At 41.0% G+C, this 18345-nt stretch overlaps 1 protein-coding gene across 21 annotated transcripts in view; it reads left to right on the forward strand.

The window, feature by feature from the left end:
- nav1a (neuron navigator 1a) overlaps positions 1 to 18219 on the forward strand; it is a 78581-nt gene extending 60362 nt beyond the window's left edge. For 5 of the 21 annotated variants that reach the window (XM_078949863.1, XM_023956602.2, XM_078949864.1 and 2 more), the window contains 24 exons: positions 3219 to 4035; positions 4141 to 4653; positions 5225 to 5266; positions 5805 to 5953; positions 6071 to 6253; positions 6754 to 6830; positions 7034 to 7057; positions 7261 to 7338; positions 8624 to 8707; positions 10084 to 10192; positions 10273 to 10394; positions 11555 to 11739; positions 11821 to 11983; positions 12073 to 12271; positions 12357 to 12448; positions 12535 to 12633; positions 12719 to 12890; positions 13815 to 14068; positions 14153 to 14304; positions 14390 to 14461; positions 14543 to 14748; positions 14823 to 14941; positions 15019 to 15207; positions 15926 to 18219. In XM_078949863.1, coding sequence (XP_078805989.1) covers positions 3219 to 4035; positions 4141 to 4653; positions 5225 to 5266; positions 5805 to 5953; positions 6071 to 6253; positions 6754 to 6830; positions 7034 to 7057; positions 7261 to 7338; positions 8624 to 8707; positions 10084 to 10192; positions 10273 to 10394; positions 11555 to 11739; positions 11821 to 11983; positions 12073 to 12271; positions 12357 to 12448; positions 12535 to 12633; positions 12719 to 12890; positions 13815 to 14068; positions 14153 to 14304; positions 14390 to 14461; positions 14543 to 14748; positions 14823 to 14941; positions 15019 to 15207; positions 15926 to 16021 — 4196 coding nt within the window. In that variant the 3' untranslated portion in view covers positions 16022 to 18219. The remainder of the gene's footprint in view (positions 1 to 3218; positions 4036 to 4140; positions 4654 to 5224; positions 5267 to 5804; positions 5954 to 6070; positions 6254 to 6753; positions 6831 to 7033; positions 7058 to 7260; positions 7339 to 8623; positions 8708 to 10083; positions 10193 to 10272; positions 10395 to 11554; positions 11740 to 11820; positions 11984 to 12072; positions 12272 to 12356; positions 12449 to 12534; positions 12634 to 12718; positions 12891 to 13814; positions 14069 to 14152; positions 14305 to 14389; positions 14462 to 14542; positions 14749 to 14822; positions 14942 to 15018; positions 15208 to 15925) is intronic. The other 16 variants (XM_078949866.1, XM_078949877.1, XM_078949881.1 and 13 more) reach the window with 11 other exon arrangements.
- Positions 18220 to 18345: the final 126 nt, after the last annotated feature.

Raw genomic sequence — 18345 nt, forward strand, 5'->3', positions numbered from 1 at the left:
GCATGTGTACAAGACTGTCAAAGGTTGGGCCAGCCTTGAAGAATGTCATCCGTCACAGTGCACACACTATCTTACACACACTCACAGCACAATGACGAGGGTTGTGCAGCTGCCTTTTAAGCACACCATCTGTGTGCTGTTTACACAAGCACACACTCACACACAACCATAGACACAAAAAAATATAAGTGAAGTTGTGTGCCAGTCCAGATAGGCAGGATCTGTTTAAACAGTGACTGTTCTGTGGGACTGTCCCGTGTTTGCATTGCCAGCTGTTAAAATGACAGATATGCCAAGCAAGTGTGTGGAAGCCGCTTGTGATCTGTGTGCCAGGTTGTAATTGTTATTAATGGCAGCAGTGTGAATCCGCCATCATGCCTACATAATCTACCACCTAGTCTGCGACCGCATTTAATCAGAAATCGGAGTAAAGTGAAAACAGCTTGAGTTTTTGTTTTTGTGCACTGCCGTGGGGCGGCTCATGAATTTTGACACAAGACGCCAAAGCTTTTTCGCAAGATTTATGGCTCAACTTTAAATTGATCCAGCAACCAATGCAGACCCTCCGTATGGACCACACCAGAGGGTGATGTGCATCACTCTATAATTGTAACCACTCATGGGGGTCGACTCAAACCACAAACCACAGCAACTGTTTTACTGAGTTGCACTGGATCTGTGTATTTCTTGCTTCTTTTCTACATTCAAGTCTTCCCCATTCAGTACAGATCATAAGAAAACCAACTTTCGTCTTCTTAGAGCAAGCAAAGAAATATTTTGTTAAAATCTCTTTCCGATCATCTTTTGATCTGTTGTAAAAGCATTTCTAGTGGTGTTTTAATTATGATACTGCCATTTTCAGGCAAAAAAAAATGTCATTTTCTAGGACATAGTTTCTGTAGAGCGGCAGAAGTTCATTAGAAATTTGCTTCAGAGTTGTGGGTGGAACTGTTGGCATGGAGTAATTTGTTTAGTTCTGACTCTGGGAATCAACAGGAGGCCGGTCCCTGAGGTCCTCAGAGTACGAGATGGTTCATATGGCACTAACATGTCAGAGATGTACTTTGGTACGCGGCCATGGAGAGACTTGTACACAAGCAGAGCTGCTTTGAAGTCTATTCTTTGAGGTACAGGGAGCCAGTGCAGAGAGAGTTTGCACATACACATTTAGCCTTTGTTAATTTAACCATGTGTTTTTGAATGTAAAATTTTCCCATTATGAGCTTTAGTTGAACCTGAAACGCTAAATTGATCAAATGTTAAATAGTGTATACTTACATGGTACTTTACTACAGAAAGCCCTTTACAGTCACGCTCACACACATTCACACATTGACCTGCTTCCGAACACTGGCGCCAATCTGTAACCACCAGGAGCAATGTGGGATTCAGTGTCTTCCTCAAGGACGCTTCGACACATGGGCGGGCAAGGCGGGAACCGAACCTGCATTCTTCCACTACAGTTTCACAGTTCCACCTCTGCAACGCATAAAATCCACTTAAAGGCCAGCAAAAAAAAAAAATCCCCAAATTTAGATTTTCTTAGTTATGATCTCATAAAAGTTTGTAAATCTTTAGAACCACAGTTATTTAAATTCTGATTTGTCTTATTTTTCTTGCTGTGAACTTGCTTCTGTTTCCTGTTGAACAGCTGAGCTCATTACTGCCGCTGAGGAACTGGGAATCTTTGTTTAGAAAGCAGTAATGAGGTTTGATGTTTTTGTATGTTTTCCTTAATGTCGGCGCTGGAGAACTGCAGATGTTTGTCATTATGTCAGAACGAAGCTGCAGACTGAGATTAGATATGAGTTTCATCTCTGTCCACAAAAGCCACATGTGGACGCAATCAACACTTTCACAGATCATTTTTACCAAACGCTCAGGCACAAGGAAAAACGCAGATACTGTAACTTAATAGCAAAATACGTACCCTGCTTTTTGATGGTGAAAGAGGAAAGCATTGGTGTTATTTTTTTTTTTTTCTATTCTTGGGGAACTGAAAGGTGCGAGAGCTAAAAATGTTTTTCTTTAGATGTAATACACTTTAAATTCTTCTTTAATGTTCAAATTGATCTCCTCTTTACCATGTTAGCTTTTAACAGAAGGCTAACGTGGAAGAGAAAAGTTGAATAATGGTTAAAAAGGAAAAGCTCCATCCAGTAACTTATTTGACCTCCATGAATGTTGGATTTGCTATGACTCTTTTTGAAGTCATTGTTCTTCCATATGTTCTGCTAAGCTTTAAACTAACCATAAAGTGTCAGTGATCAGCCCCTATTTACGTCAAAACTGTTTCATGTGTCCAGTTCCATCTGTCAGTTGCATCGGCAAGAGTCTTTAACACACTTGGAATAGATTACTTTGTGATTACACACTAAATTGAGTTTATGACTTTATGTGTAAGCCCAGTTTTTACGTTTACAGAAGAAGCGGGTATAATCTGTTGTCACTATCACATTCCTGCAGGATCCAGTCATTGAAAAATGCGTGTGCTTTAGGGCAATTGTGCAAGTCTCCCTAAAGGTGTTTGTGTGTGTCTCTTTGTGGATTCTAAAATAGTCATAAGTGACTCCAGATGTCCCCGGCACACTGGTAGGTCTCATTCAGCAGCTTTCACTCTGTTAATGCTCTCTAATATAAATCTAACTTAAGTCTAATTTGACACAAATGAGAGGAGCGAGTAGTGTTGGCTTGAGTTGGAAATTCTCAAACTAGAACACATACGCCCAACTATTCACTATTCTCATAACTAATTAACTTACACGTTGAATAAAGGTTCAGAGGGGAGTTAAATCACCAAATTCTACCAGGCCATTCCACTGACGGCCTGGGTCCTCTTACTCTTTAAGAGTGAAGAAATTCTGATAGACTGTTTTGTGTCCACAAAAAAAAGCCTCTCAACACAAACACCACTTTTCCAGGCACGGTCATCCCAGCCCCGAAAGCTGAAACTTTGCTGGAAAAAAATGTCTCGCTCATCAGCATGGAAAAGGGGAGTAACTGCATGATAACATTGTGTGACTGAGGCTGAGTCTTTTCTATCAAGCATTAGTCTAGCCAGACTGTACTTGTTTTTAGCAGCTGTAAGTCAGACAGACTTTGTAGGTGTTTAGATTAGATGTTGTGTCATAGTTTGGGTGGATTAGTCTCTGTTTTCATCAAACACATGAAGTACTTCCATTACTGCCCAAACTTACCACAAGTGTTTTCTACTGCAGGTACCGTCAAGTCAGATGGGAAGCCCATGGATAAATCTCGTTTATCAGTGAAGGCTTCAGGACTTCAACGTTCCTCCTCTGACGCTGGTAAAGAACAACGGAACAGCACTGGAGCTAGTGAGCACCGGAAACCTCCCACCGGACTAGCCAAGTCCTCCAATGGTGGAAACTTTGGCTTCAAGAGGCCCACTTCAGCTACCAGCAATGGCACAAACAACGTCACCGTGCCCACCATTACAAGCACAAGTGTCAGCTCCATACCCATTGGCTCAGCAAGTGCTGGGAAGACCCCTAAAACATCTGGCATCCCCATTAAACCAAGTGTAGGAAGTGCAGGACGTAAGACGAGTTTAGATGTTTCAAACACCGATCACACTGGGTTTCTGTCTCCAAGTGCTAGAACTTCTCTCCAATACCGCTCTCTTCCTCGGCCGGCAAAGACGAGCACCCTGACACTGACTCGGCCAAGCTCAGCTCGGCCAATCAGCACCATGGACACAAGCTCTGGCCTCATCAAACCTTCCACAGTAACACAGCAGGGCTCGAGGCTCAAGGAGCCTGCCTCAGGGCTTCCCTCTGGAACAGGGTTTAGTAAGGCAGTGGGGCGTGGCATCTCGAGTCCTAGTCCTGTTAATCAGACAGATAGAGAGAAGGAGAAAGAAAGAGCCAAAGCTAAAGCAGCTGTATCTGACTCGGAGTGTGGAAGTGGGTCTCTGAAGGGAGGTCCTGCTCAAACCCCATCAGAGAACAGTGTGAAGCTGAGCCTGAGACCTCCTGGCAGCAAGGGGATGGACGTGTCCTCACCCAGCACACACAGGTATGGAAATACATGCCCTACTTTCTACAAACACTAGCAAATTACTGCATAGCTGCTTCCTTGCACTGAGTAAATAAATCATGCATTATCTTTGTGTTATTTCAGAGTATCTGGGGTGCGCAGCTTAGTGAAGCCTCCATCCATAGCCCAGCTTGACAAGTTGAACTCTAACAACCTGGAGTCCGAGGTACAAGACGCTCTGCCTCCGAAGATCCCTCCCTACTCCAAACTTCAAGACCTCTCAAACTCAGCAGTCAGCTCTTGCCTGACCCCCAGCCCCGCCCCTTTACTTAACGTGAACTCCTCAGCCTGCTTCTCCAGCAAAAGTATAGGTCTAGGGCCAAGGCAGGCCACTTCTCTTGGGGTTGAAGAAAATGAAGAGAGAACCTCTCCACTTCTCTACCCTCGAATGTCTGGGCTGCATCGAAGTATGGAGTCTCTGCCTCTCCAGATGAGTCTGGCCCCACAGTCCCAGGAGAGAGATAAGGATAGAGGTAGGGACAATTTGGTGAGAGGTTACACCAGCTTTGAGTCCAGAGACAAAGCTTTACAGGAAGACAGAGACCCTGCTTCAAGCTGGAGCTGTGAAGGCAAAGTTTCATCGACCGTCATAGACAGGTCAGTTCAGTTCTCCTGACACATCAATCTAAATCACACTTGTATTGCTCAGTGACCCAAATGGAGCTTAAGTACACATCCAAAACAGCCGAGTAGCGCTCTCTTCTGGTTAGCCGAGGAACTGAATTATTTTTTTGCTCCACAAAATCAGGCAATACTTGTGTCACTTGCTTTGTTATACCTCATTATCCCTGCATTTTATGATAAAAGTCCAGACCAATAACATTTGTTTTAAAAAATTAAGTATTCAAGAAAAATAAAAATATTTAGGATTGTAGAGTAGTTTATTTTAGGTTTAGTAACGCCAAAGAACATTTTAATTAAAAAGTGCTTTTAAAATGTTTTTTTAAATCAAGGAAAAGCATGGCTTTCTTCAAAATCTGAACCACATCCCGATGGGTTAAAGCTAATGTTACTCAGAGCCGCTTTTTATAGGTCTGTACCAGCCTGAAGTCATAATTACCGGCTGACACCAGCGTTAGTGTGCATCTTTGTGCCTGCGGCATGTTCATGAGACTTAAATGAGTGCCTGCAGTTGTGCTTAACTAATGCCCTTGTTTCTTTTCCACAGTTCACAAAGGGACAGGAATACACTGCCAAAGAAGGGATTAAGGTATGTGGGTGTTCAGATAAAGCTACATTTTAAAAGAGGCCCACTTTGAAGCTTCTATGTTTAAGTCGACACTAAGGAAGGCAGTCAACAGAAGGAAAAGTAGGAATTTCTAGTTTTTCCCCACTGATTCTGTTAGGTTTGCCACAATAGACAGGAAATCGATGCTACGGATACTTCTCTGATTCAATTTTTTTGTTCACTTGAGATGGTTGAAAGAAACTTGTAAAAGCACTATTTTAGTTTAAGTCAGATGTAAAAAAATATTTAAAAAAAAACAGAGCACAGCGTATCGGCTTCTCTGAGACAAAAATAGATGCAACTGTGGCACAACTTTTGCTTAAATCATGTGTAGATGACACGTGGTTTTTTTTTGTGAATTTGACACTGATCACCAAACTGTTTCTGTCCCTTACCCATCAAAAATGTTTGAAATTGTTTTCCATTTGCAACCTGTTTATATTTTCAGACCAGTTAAGTAAGACTGGTAAACACTTACCTTTAATATTAATAATGCTGACTCAGTCCCCTCTGTCTGCAGTTTCAACGGCTCCTCCCTGGCTGAGGAGGAAGGGAAGGAGAAAGGAGAAAGGAGGCACTCCCATACTGTTCTCAGTATGACCGACTCACTTACTCTTCCATTACTGTCTTCCCCCACCTCCCTACCCCGCACCTCAAAGATCAGTATGGGTGTGTATCTGTGCATTCAAACAGCGAAGGATGCTCCCTATAAAGGCACTCACAACACACCATCCTTTTTCAGTTGTTTTATATATTTTGGCTGATGGCTCTCTGCTGCCCTCACAGTGTCCAGCCCTGTTGGTGGACCTCCCAGGATGACTCGGTCCAACAGTATTCCAGCACCCGACCCCACCGTGGAACTTTATGGTGCGTCACCGCTGGGCAGCTCACTGTCGCTGAGTGAACGTCCACGCAGCATGGGTATGGTTCGCTCTGGATCCTTCAGGGATAGGGAACCCAATGATGACGGTATATCTCCAGATATTAGCACTGGCGTTGTGCTCTGTGAAGTTCTGTCCCGTCTGTTCTAAAGAGATACTTATTCATTCTCATCCAACACAGACAAATCCTTAAGGAAAAATCATCAAAGATATTTAGACTTAAGCTGTTTCTTAAGTCTAAATATCTACGTCTAAATCTTAGATTATTTTGTGACAGTCTGCAAAAATGAACCCAGAGGGTCCTTATCTGTTTTCCACCTGTGTTTAAATGGCTGCCATCTGGACCTGTGTTGGTTAAAATCATTGACTGTATAAGAAAACTGGACTGAGTGACCCACTTCCCCTCACATTCCAAATGGGAAGCAAATGCTGGCTCCAAGAAGCCAACATCCTCTTGCTAATCCTATTTTTTTGTTTTTCATACATTTCATTTGTACTTTTTGTGTGTGTGTGCTACTCTTTCTGTGTTGAGCTGCCTACTGGCGACAAATGGAATTCTTTATTAAATATGTGATTTTTCCTTCCCAGTTCATGGATCCGTGCTCTCCTTGGCATCCAATGCGTCAAGTTACTCCTCGGTGAGTGTGGACAGCATGCAGATTCAGGTAGATACAATAACAATCGGCGGATCCGTGTGGTGCGTTTGTGAATTTGTGTACCGGTATACAGTGGTTCCTTCCTTGTGTTTTGCTCAGATCTTTTAATACTATCTCAGACAACCTATTGGTCTCATATCTTTTTTTCATCTCTCTTTTCCTATTCTTTCTTCATCTAATACCTTGACTTTTTTCCCCTTTTTCTTTCTAAGGCCGAGGAAAGGATTCAGGGAGAGGTAAGAATTGTCCATTCTGTGGCCCTATTTCTCTTTTTTTTCATCTGCTTTTTTCCATTCATCCATCACACTCATCTCTGTTGTCTGTCATAGAAAACGTCTGTGATTCATTTCATGAGCACCATTTATTTATATACCAGACATTTTCAACTGTGACCATTTTTTTATATTTTATGATGCAGCACTTTGGTTGTGTCTTACAGCAAATCCGAAAGTTGAGGAGAGAGTTGGAATCGTCGCAGGACAAGGTGTCGAGCCTGACCAGCCAGCTGACAGCAAATGTGTGTATCATTAGCGCTCACAAAATGATAACTGCTCTTTTCCTTTAACTGTCAGTATCTGCAAGAACATTTTGAAGAAAAAAAACGAGATCCCCAAAACTCGATGAATTTGCTTTGTTCTTTACAGCCCTTTATCGTCAACAGAAGGGTGTGAAGTTTGTAGATGACTAGCTAAAACTTAATGATGCTTCAGATTCTGCTTAGGGGCGTTTTACCACTTTATCTAAAGCCACAAAATGCTGCATTTCCCCTTTGAGGCAAATGACCATATAAGGTGTGGATTTTCCCCTTAACTTGACTCTGTGATTCATTTGACCAATACCTTCAGGTGAAAGTAAATAATACTCATGGTGGAAGCAGTACTTTATGAACAATCCATGGGTGCTTTTTTTTATTGATTTTTATTTTATTCTGTTTGTAGTATTTGGACCCAGAATAATAATGTTTTAAAGAAGTGTATGTCATGGCCTGCTGCAAAAACGTTCTTGCAATGCATGAGAGCCACTTCTTTCACTCATAGCAACAACCTCTTCCTTTAGAATGAACAGACGCTTGACGATTTGAAGTTCCTCAAGCGAGATGTCAGTCACAGATCATTTGTACAGAGTCTCGGCCACATTTTTGTTCCAGCTGGGCAAGCCTAAGCGTCTCCCCAAAGCCACCTGTAGCTATGCTGCTCACACACTTGTTTGTTCTATATGTCTCCTGTCAGTTTTATTATTGTGGTTTTATACATTTACCACAATTAACTAATTTTACTTAAAGGGTCTATACCATGTTATTCTTAAGCCTTTTATAGTAAACAATATGCATGCAGATGATAATATATTACCTTTGGCATACAAATGAAATATATTTTTTTGATGAAATATTAGTTATTGTCCTGAGTTCTTTTCCAACCCATAAGACTCAATCTCTTTTATCAATTTCAAACAATCCATCAAATTGTATTTATCTAGCACTCAAAAACAATGAAAAGCTGACCTAGATCCTTGCTACATGAACAAATAAACTAAAAATCATGAGCACAGAACACACTTTTATGATGTAAACATAAAAACTAAAAGCTAAACAAGAACAATTTAAAACAAATATATGAAAAGGATTGTTGAACTGGTTAACCTTGTTGTTTTCTTTTAGCATTTTTATATATTTATGTCTCTATGTATGAGTCTTTAGAATCAGATGTGTTTGTGTTTATGAAATTGAATGATCACTAAAAAGTTCGGTTGCAGAAAAGGATATTGGAGGATGTACTGAATTTTGTTTCTTTTTTTTATGACAGGCAAACCTCGTAGCTGCCTTTGAGCAAAGTTTGGCGCTGATGACAAGTCGACTGCAGAGTCTGTCAATGAGTCACGAACAGAAGGTGCGATCACAAGCTCACACTTAAACACAAATATATAAATCCCGCTTCCAGCTGCATTCCAACATCATGCCCGACCTAAGTGCAGCCAGCTGAGAGCCAACATAGCATAGCATGTGGTAACTTTGATCACAGCCTGCGGCAGGAGCTGATTGTATGTTAGAGGCCCAGAGAGCAGAATTATGAGGTGAGTTGGTATGAAAGGAGGACAGAAAAACTATCCAGTGTTAGTCACAGGATTTGCACTTGTACTCAAGGCAACATTCCTACAATGTTCTGTCTTTTTTGTTGTCATAGAACTGATGAGGGCCTCAGGCAGAATTTAGTGTGTGTATGATGGAGTGGTAGCACATGTGAGGAGTCTTTCTAAGTCCTTTATGCTTTGCTGCTCCCTCTGAAAGCCCTGTCTAGGCCGCTCCAGAAAAGCCTTTGTTGTGAGTGCCAGCGCACTGACCTGTAGCCTGAAGCAGACTTTAACTTTGAGGAGGTGAAACAGGGGGGCTCCATTTAAAGAAAAGTGAAATTGACTTTAGCAGATGAACAGCATCATAGAGTGACTCTGTTGTTTTGTACTCGTTGTCCTTTTGCTGACTTTTGAGGAGCAGTAGAATCCAGAAAGCACTTGAGCTCATTAAGTTGACTAAAGAATCAAGTAACAGGGTGGTTTTCTTTTACTATTTTGATCAACTAGACAAATCAATTAAATAGTCCAATATTTTCTTATGTACCACACTGCTAAACTGTTTGTCTTTTTTATTTTTTTCAACAAAATTCTGAATGTCTGACTCACTGTGGGAGTTTCTCCTCTGGCTGCCCTCTGCACACACAGTGACACTGAAGATGGGTCAGAACACCATGGAGCATGTGATGTCTGATCAAACAAACAGACAACATGCCTCTCTGTCAGCTCCTAATGGCTGCCCAGAATCTAATCAAATTCACCGAAACTTGCCTTCAGTGAATGCAGATTTTATCCTCTTTGAGCTCTGTAACCTTCTCAGAAATCTCATGTGCACGCTGTTCCATGAAGGTAGAAATCATGGCCTCTTAAGACAGTCAGAGCAGAGGCATAACATAACATATATGTATGTGTAAATATATATATATATATAAATAATCTATGATCCCCTATGTTCTATACAGATGATTTTAAATATATAATATATGTTTAAGTCATGAATACCAATTACTGGATTAGGGTTAGCAACCTGCTGTTTTTGCAGCAGGCTTATTTCTTCTCTTTTATTTTTGCCTCGACTGCAGAAAATACCTTTTTTTAGTCGTGCTGCTGATTGTAGTGATGCTCCTCTGACTCGTAAAATGATGCTGAAAGTGCTGCTGCATTGGCTGCTTTTTACAAATACAAAGTGTTCACGCAGGATTCCGAGTTGATGGAATTGCGTGAGACCATCGAGGCCATGAAAGCCAAGAACGAGGAAGCCCAGGCTGTCATTCATGGCGCCCTAAACAATCCAGAAAACATGAAAGGTCTGAACAATATCCACATATCACATTTTTCTTTCTATTTTCAAGCATCAGTTACCGACATCTAGTTTATAATCCTCTAGATCTGCGGATTCGACGACAGAACTCATGTGAGAGCATATCGAGCTTAAACAGCCTGACGAGTATGTCAAGTGTGGGAAGCTTAAAGGATCAAGATGCCAAGAAGAAGAAAAAGAAGAGCTGGGTAAGTGCAAATGGACTTTTGAAGTAATGCTTTGTCCTCACTGCCTGGTGTTTGTTTGCTTATTATCTGCCATGAAAATAGCAAAGCAGCACGGATACGCTGTGACCGGTCTTTCCCTCCTCTTTGTTGTTATTTTACTGTTTCAGGTCTTTGAGGTGAGCGCCGTCACTGTGCAGCTTCTTTCATTTTCTGTTACATGACATAATTATCATCCAGTACCGCTCCACATCCCTCCATCTCTGCTGATTGACCTCTTACTGCACTGATTGGCTGTCAGTTCTCATGCCTCATATGGCTGTTTTTGAGTTTCAGTGGCAAACAGCAGACATGGCTTTCCACAAATCAAAGATTTACGGCTTATTTTCTCTTTATATGTTATGTTTACCTGTTCTATAACCTGCATGGATGTTAACAGTTACAGGTACAACAGTTGGTTCTACATGAAATGACTGGAAATTTAAAGGAATAGTTGATCATTTTGATAAAATTGTTCAAATTTTACACAGGGGATTGTAATTATTTGTAGCTATTGTACCACTGTGATCCCACCTTCCTTTATGCATTTGAGACATTTCATTTTGGTTTCCAGTTTTAGTCAATACTCAAATACAATAAAAAAGAAAAATATTGTTTTTCCATTTTTCAAAAATGAAAAGTGATCAAAGGGAAATTTGATTATAAGATGAAACACAAATTTCTTGTTTTTTTTTAGGAAATGACTTAAATGTGTTCAAAACTCCTCAACACTTTAACATTGCAAATAGGATTATAAGTGCAAATATGTTTTAAATAAGAATAAAACATTTTATCATGCAATCATTTAAATGACATCTGGAATCCATCCAACAGGAAGTACAGATTTCTATCAAGATAAATATACATGCACATTCTTACTTATTGTAAAGAGTTTGAAAAAAGAAGTACCAAATAAAACAGGGACAAAGAATACAGTAAGATAGCATAAGGAAACACAGATCAAAAATGATTTCCCAATGATTCCCTTTGCAGAAAGTAAAATGTTATGAGTGCTGAAAACAAAATGAAGAACTATTCCTTTATTACCAAGCATGTGTTAACCTTTCTAACTTTGATTTCAACCTATACGTTGCATGGTGGTTTGAAAATGAGCATTTTATAGAATTCTTTTCTGTTTTTAATAGCTGAGGAGCTCCTTTAACAAGGCTTTCAGCATTAAGAAAGGCTCCAAAACCTACTCAGACATTGAGGAAATCACCACGCCGGACTCTTCAGCTCCCAACTCCCCAAAGATGACTCACGAAGTAGTTGAAGCAGATGAAAATGCAGCTTCATCCCTTAAAACATCAGGCTCCACTACCTCCTCAGTGTAAGTACACTGACAGGAGGAAAGAATGTTAAATGAATTCTGTCAGTGTTTATATGTAAGGATTCCACTTGGTCTTTCCAGAATCATGGAAACAGCAGATGAGGGGGACAGCGGAGACAACGCAATGTCAGAGCTACGCTCAGAGCTCCTGGAGAAAGAACGGAAACTCACAGATATCCGACTTGAGGCCTTAAGCTCCGCACATCAGCTGGAGCAGCTCCGGGAAGCCATGAACAACATGCAGGTTTGTTTTCTTGTGTTTGGTGTTCACCTTTAATTTGTTTGTTCTGTCAGGACAACTTTAGTCAAAGCTTCAATCTGCTTGAACTTTAGTCAACCGTGGAGAATCTCAAGGCAGAAAACGATAACTTGAAAACAGGAAGTCAGCTCCAGCTGCCCGGCTCTGGTCCCACCTCTTCCACCTCCCAACCTTCAGGCCTGGCCTCTCTGCTGGGGCCCTCAACAAGGCAGATGATGAGCATGTCGCTCACCAAATCCTTCAGTTTAAGTTTGAATGATTGTAAAGATCCAGGTGAGGACTAAAGCAACCTTCTTTCACGTTTCGATCACCCAGCTCTGCATTTTGTAACCATTCATTGCCTTCTGCCATCCATTAGATGGTTCTTTAGCAGATTTGCCAAGTCCGACTTCTCAGCAGGGTGGAGGGCAGAGGGCAAAAGTTCTGGTCTGTGTTGGAGATCAAATAGAGGTACGTGCCCATGAATGCTGAAATAAAAAAATATAAAATCATAAGGATTTTATGTTTATGTTAAGAGCAAATATTTGTCCTGGTAGGACAAGACTCGGCAGCTGCAGTTCTACCTGGGCTCGGTTCCGATCAGTTCCCGGACTGACTGGGCCTCTCTTGACTCCCTTATCTCAAGAACCTTCAAAGTACATCTAATCTTACCTTTTTTTTGCACAATCTAACTTTTGTCTGATTCAGTAACTCAAGTTCTGCTTTTTTTTATTTTTTTAGGATTATTTGAACCAAGTGGACCCTACAGCAAGTCTTGGTTTGACTGCTGACTCATTGCACATGTACCAGCTGGCCCATGGAGAGCACAGAGTGATAGGAGAGGAAAAACCCCAGACTACACCTTATCAGTGCCTCGGTCATACTCCCACTCAAATTCTAGTCACTTTAAAAGGTTAGTAGCACACAAACAAACCCCAGACGATGCTCAGTCTCTCACTTCTTTAAAACCTAAGCTAATATGAAGGACAACATCTGCTGAAATGCACATGATTATATAAATATGCTAATAAATGCTGAAAAAATAAACAAATCTGTTAATAAAACCAGGAATTAGTGCTTCCAATATTTTATTTTTTGGTTTTTGGGCCTTTAAAGAGTGTTGTGGAGGTTGCTGACAGTCAAAATTGCAATTAATAAAGATCAAATACCCAAGCCCGGTTGCTTTGAGAGGGTTGCGTCAGGAAGGGCATCCGGCGTAAAACATTGCCAAGTAAACCATGCGACTTGTTCGCTGTGGCGACCCCTGATGGGAAAAGCCGAAAGAGAAACAACAACAACCCAAACTAATGTTATGAGTAAAAACAGAAATTATGTGCTATGCACATGGCATTAACTTGAATTCTGGTAGCTTTCCTTTGACATTTAGTTTAGTTTATCTAAACAGAGATTGTGGATGAAAAAATGATGATGATCAAAGTTTTTGAATTAGCCTGAAAAAATGTTGAAATTAAAAAAACGAAGTACGGTAAATGTATTTATAATTTAAGTTGTGTTTGGGTTTTTTTTCCGCATTGGAATTGTGGGTAAAAAGTCATGGTGACTAAAATTACATTCCAAATTATTGTGCAAAGGATATGCTTCTATTTTTTTGTAAATAATGCAAGTGACAGCCAGCATAATGTTCCACACCCTTACTGTTAAAGTATGTAGGAAATGTTGCCAAGCAAACTTTTCAATGATAACTGTATTAAAAAAAAAAGAAAATGCCATCATTACATATTTTCAAAAAGATGTTCTTTAATTTCATTTCTTACTCTAAATTCCGTATACATTACCTTTCTCTCCATGTCTCGTCATTGTGTCCGGTGTTGTTCAGGTCTCAGAGAAAACTGTGTCGACTCTCTGGTGTTTGAGACCCTGATTCCCAAGCCCATGATGCTGCACTACGTCACCCTGCTGATGAAGCACAGGCGCCTAGTTCTGTCTGGACCCAGCGGGACTGGAAAGACATATCTGGCCCAGCATCTGGCCCACTACCTCCTGCAGCGGAGTCGGACGGACTCATCTGAGCCAAGCGGGCTGCGTCACAGCAGTACTGTCACATTCAACATGCATCGGCAGTCGCAGAAGGTAATCCACATGATTGGTGTTTTAGAGAAACTTACGATCCTCCTGTTATCCTCCAAAATGAATATTTGACTTTTGTTCATGTAGGAGTTGCAGTCGTACCTGTCAAATCTGGCAAACCAGGTCGACAGAGAGAGTGGAGCAGAGCTACCGTTGGTTGTGATCATAGATGACATAAGTGATCCAGCCACCATCACTGAGCTTGTTAACGGAGCTCTCACCTGCAAGTATCACAAATGGTGAGTCTTTGACTGTTTTCTCTCACCCAGGACTTATGCTAACATTTTTTTACGTGAATGCTAAATAGAGATTGCTCTTCCTCAGTCCTTATATCATCGGCACAACCAACCAGCCTATGAAGATGACCTCAAACCACGGACTGCACCTCAGCTTCCGGTGAGCATCAGACTTGCTGTCTCGTGTTGCTCTCCCACTGAGCTCACTCATAATTAAGCACTGAAATGTTTCTTGGAACAGGATGGTGATGTTCTCCAACAATGTGGAACCTGCAAACGGATTCCTTCTAAGATACCTGCACAGAAAAGCTGTAGAGGCCTACCAGAACGAGGAGATGAATTCAGCACAATGCCGTGCTCTCCTTCATGTTCTGGACTGGATCCCTCAGCTCTGGTACCACTTGCACGCTTTTCTGGAGAAGCACAGCACATCAGACTTCCTCATAGGTAAGAGGCAGAGAAAACGGTGGCGGCTGAATGGATGATGGTCAGTGGATGAACAAACATGTCCCCTCCCACAGGCCCCTGCTTCTTCCTGTCGTGTCCTGTTTCAGTGGCAGAGTTCAGGCAGTGGTTCATCGACCTCTGGAACCACTCCATCATACCATACCTACAGGAGGGAGCTAAAGACGGCATCAAGGTGAGCACTGAAGACCTCCAGTGTATGACAGCAGAATAAAAATAGGAAGCTCTTGAAACGAATCTCTGTCCTCTTAGGTCCGCGGTCATAAGGCGGCGTGGGAAGATCCCGTGGAGTGGGTGAGAGGGACCCTCCCCTGGCCCAATGCACAACAGGACCAGTCCAAGCTCTTTCACCTACCTCCCCCCACCACCGGTCCAATTAGTGAAGAAAAGAAGCCTCCTAAAGATACACCTCCACCCAGCACACTGGAATCAGACCCACTGGTAAATGTGATGGATTTGCAGACGCAGCATTTTTATTAATCCAATCCAATCCACTTTGTTTCTAGAGCACATTTCTCAAACAAACAGTTTCCAAAGGGCTGTACATAGACTAAAATTAGATAAAAATCTGGGGGCTCCATATTGAAAAAGTTTGATTCTAATTGTGAATTGGTTTTCATATTACTTTCTAAAGAAAAAAGTACACATCTATATATATTAACACAAGTTAACATTTTTTATTTTCAAAAAAGAAGCCATGTGTTTGTATAGACATTATGGGAATACTGATGGTTTTTTTTTTTAAATTGGAAAACTGTCCAGCTTTTCTGGTGGTATTTTTCCATTACTTTCAATGCAGCAAAAAATCTTTTTTCAACCTACAAAGTAAGCACTAATGCTAAAAGTCTCTGATTGGCTCCTAAATCCATTAACGCCTTAAACTGTCTAGCCTTTGAGCTGCTTTGCTGGAACCTACACGTTTTACGCATTGTTTTGAAACAAAAAATAAGACAGAAACGTGCAGAAACTTTTTTTTTAGTGTCTATAAAGTGTGTGACTTTCAGCATTATGAGTGTTTTGTACACATTCACCCCTTTAATATTTTAAATTTAACAAAAGTTTCCTCATAGATTTCGCGTTTGCAGTGTTGAAGCTAACTCTTGACGACAAAACATGATGGTTGAGAGTGACTCACTTCCTGTCTCCTCCTGCTCCACAGATGGCCATGTTGCTGAAGCTGCAAGAGTCGGCCAACTACATCGAGTCTCCGGAGAGAGAAAGCAGTCTGGATCCCACTCTGCAAGCTGCTCTCTGAAATGACATCCCATCAATCTTAGAAACCACAGACTCTAAAGAGTCGCAGACACGAGCACTGTCCCAGTGAGAATTAAAAAAAACTTGGCGATGAGCTCCTCAAAGTGCTCAGTGAGCACTTTGAACGTTAAATGGAAAGATGGTGATGTGGGGTTGACTTGTGCTACTGTCACCACAAAGGAAAGAAGCTGCTTTCATAGGAGGCTTTGTTGATCCCATTAGGGAAAATCAAGACTCCCTCCTTCCTCCAGATGGGCTGTTTTTGAATCAAAAGGTGCATGGTAACCCAGGTGATATGATGCAAAGTATTCTATACAATCCTGCTGCTCATGACCTGTTTGATCCCTAATATTCATCTTCCACAACTCTCACATAGACTGGTGCTCACAGTTTTTCTTTGAAGGCTCATTTTTAATTTCAGAGATTAACTCGCCTGAGTCTGACCCCCCCCCCACCCCACCCCATCCCCCCACAGACAGAGCTATTATCTAGAATGCACTTTATTTTCTACTCTTAATAATTGGGTTTCAGAGGGCTGTGTTAGTGAGCATTGAAAAGGGGAATGTCAGTGAAACCAGAATGTGCAGTTCAAGGGTGAATCCTGTAGGTGGCAGTATCCTCACACATCTGCCTCAGTGCTCCCCTGGGTTTTGAAGGTGCTTCATAGAAAATCACCCACATCCAACAACCACAGATGTGAACACAGCCTTGAATGTTTTTCTCTGTTCTGCTCAGACATGTTGTTTTTCAAAAAAAAACAAAAAAAATAAAATAAAAAAATATTGGGATGTAGCGTATGAGGAACGTGCATGGATCGATAAAAGCAAAAAAATGTCCACATCACTCGTTTACTGATCTAATGAGTAAAGGACAGATTAGATTTTAAAAACCCAACAAAGAAACACCACAACTAATCAATGTTAGCTTCTTTATGTGACCTTGCATACAGGGTATTCTGTGTTTAGATCACTTCAAAACACACAAACTTGTCATAAAAAAAGATGCAGCTTTGAAAGTCTTATTTTTAATATATTTTTGTTTTGTACTGAGTCATTGCCATCTAACTCATGCAGGAACACTTGATACACCACATGATGTGAGACTCTCTGGCACCAAGGCTTACGGTGTAAAATATTGTCCTTTTTCCTTTCTATCATGTGATAATGGTACCTTTATTACATCTGAGAAATGTACATTCTGATCCGTTTTTAGGCATAATTGAGATCCAGAGGCTTCCTTCTTCCCGTTATCGGTTCACACTAAAGAATTGTGAGAAAATTCGTAGACTGCAGCAATTTTTTTCTCACATTTTGACTGTTATTGAGGTAAAACTGCTGATAGCAGAGATTGGTGCCCTTTGACCTTGAAGTACCTTAGACTGCCATATTCTATCCCGATGTCCCTCTACGTTCCTTTGGGCGCTGAGAAGTAGAGTCAAGATGCCTAAGTCTCCCTGTGCCTGAAACTGTTTGGCCTGTCACTGCTCAAGTTTACCTTTGGAGGACTCCATTTAGAGGAACTGGACTTTCTCTTACCCTCTCCAATACCACTTTGACATCTTGATGCCCATACTTGTGTGTGTAGATTGGGGTGTTGGACCTTTAACAGGTGTATAAGCTGTTACTAAAGAAGTGTCAGATACCTTTGCAGTGAAAGTGAATGTGTGGCACGTCTGGGTCTCTAGTGTGCATTGCATCATTTTTGAAGTGTAAACTATTTGACATCATTGAGAACGTGCCTGGGACTGACAAGCAGAACTGGAGCAGGTTTTAGACTCTAATCACTGTCATATATCAAAAAGTTTCATAGGACCTACCACGCTCAAACCTTACCACGAGAAAGATTTTTTTTTAAAAACAGTTCCTCTTCTAATTGTTTTTACAAGCATACCAATGTTGTTTTCTTATGCAAATATTTGTAAAGTTTTCTTTCTCTTTTGTACATGACATTACTATTGTAAACAGTGTAAATAGTCACTGCATCTGCGACAACAATCACAAAAAGTAGATCTAACAAGGCTGGCCCCTGTATGCAGAAAATGGGCTTCCCTTTTGGTTTTACTGTCTTCCTCCAACTGGAAGAAGCATTTGGCTTAAAAGTTGGCTAAAACTGGTTGTACAGCATGTCTCTATATCCACATCAATTCCCCTATGTGTGACATAAAGCTGTGGACATAATAAAATCATGCCATTCTTTGCACGTGTGTGATTTGTTTACAATTTATTATCCACTAGATGGCACTCTATATTGTTTCTTGCAATGAGTCAGATAGTCAGTCTTTTTGTTTTTTTCTGCAAACAAGATCTTATTTTGAAGGGGAAAATG

Source organism: Oryzias latipes, chromosome 7, assembly GCF_053564925.1.
Source record: "Oryzias latipes strain Hd-rR chromosome 7, Olatipes_Hd-rR_3.1".
Classification (NCBI taxonomy): Eukaryota; Metazoa; Chordata; class Actinopteri; order Beloniformes; family Adrianichthyidae; genus Oryzias; species Oryzias latipes.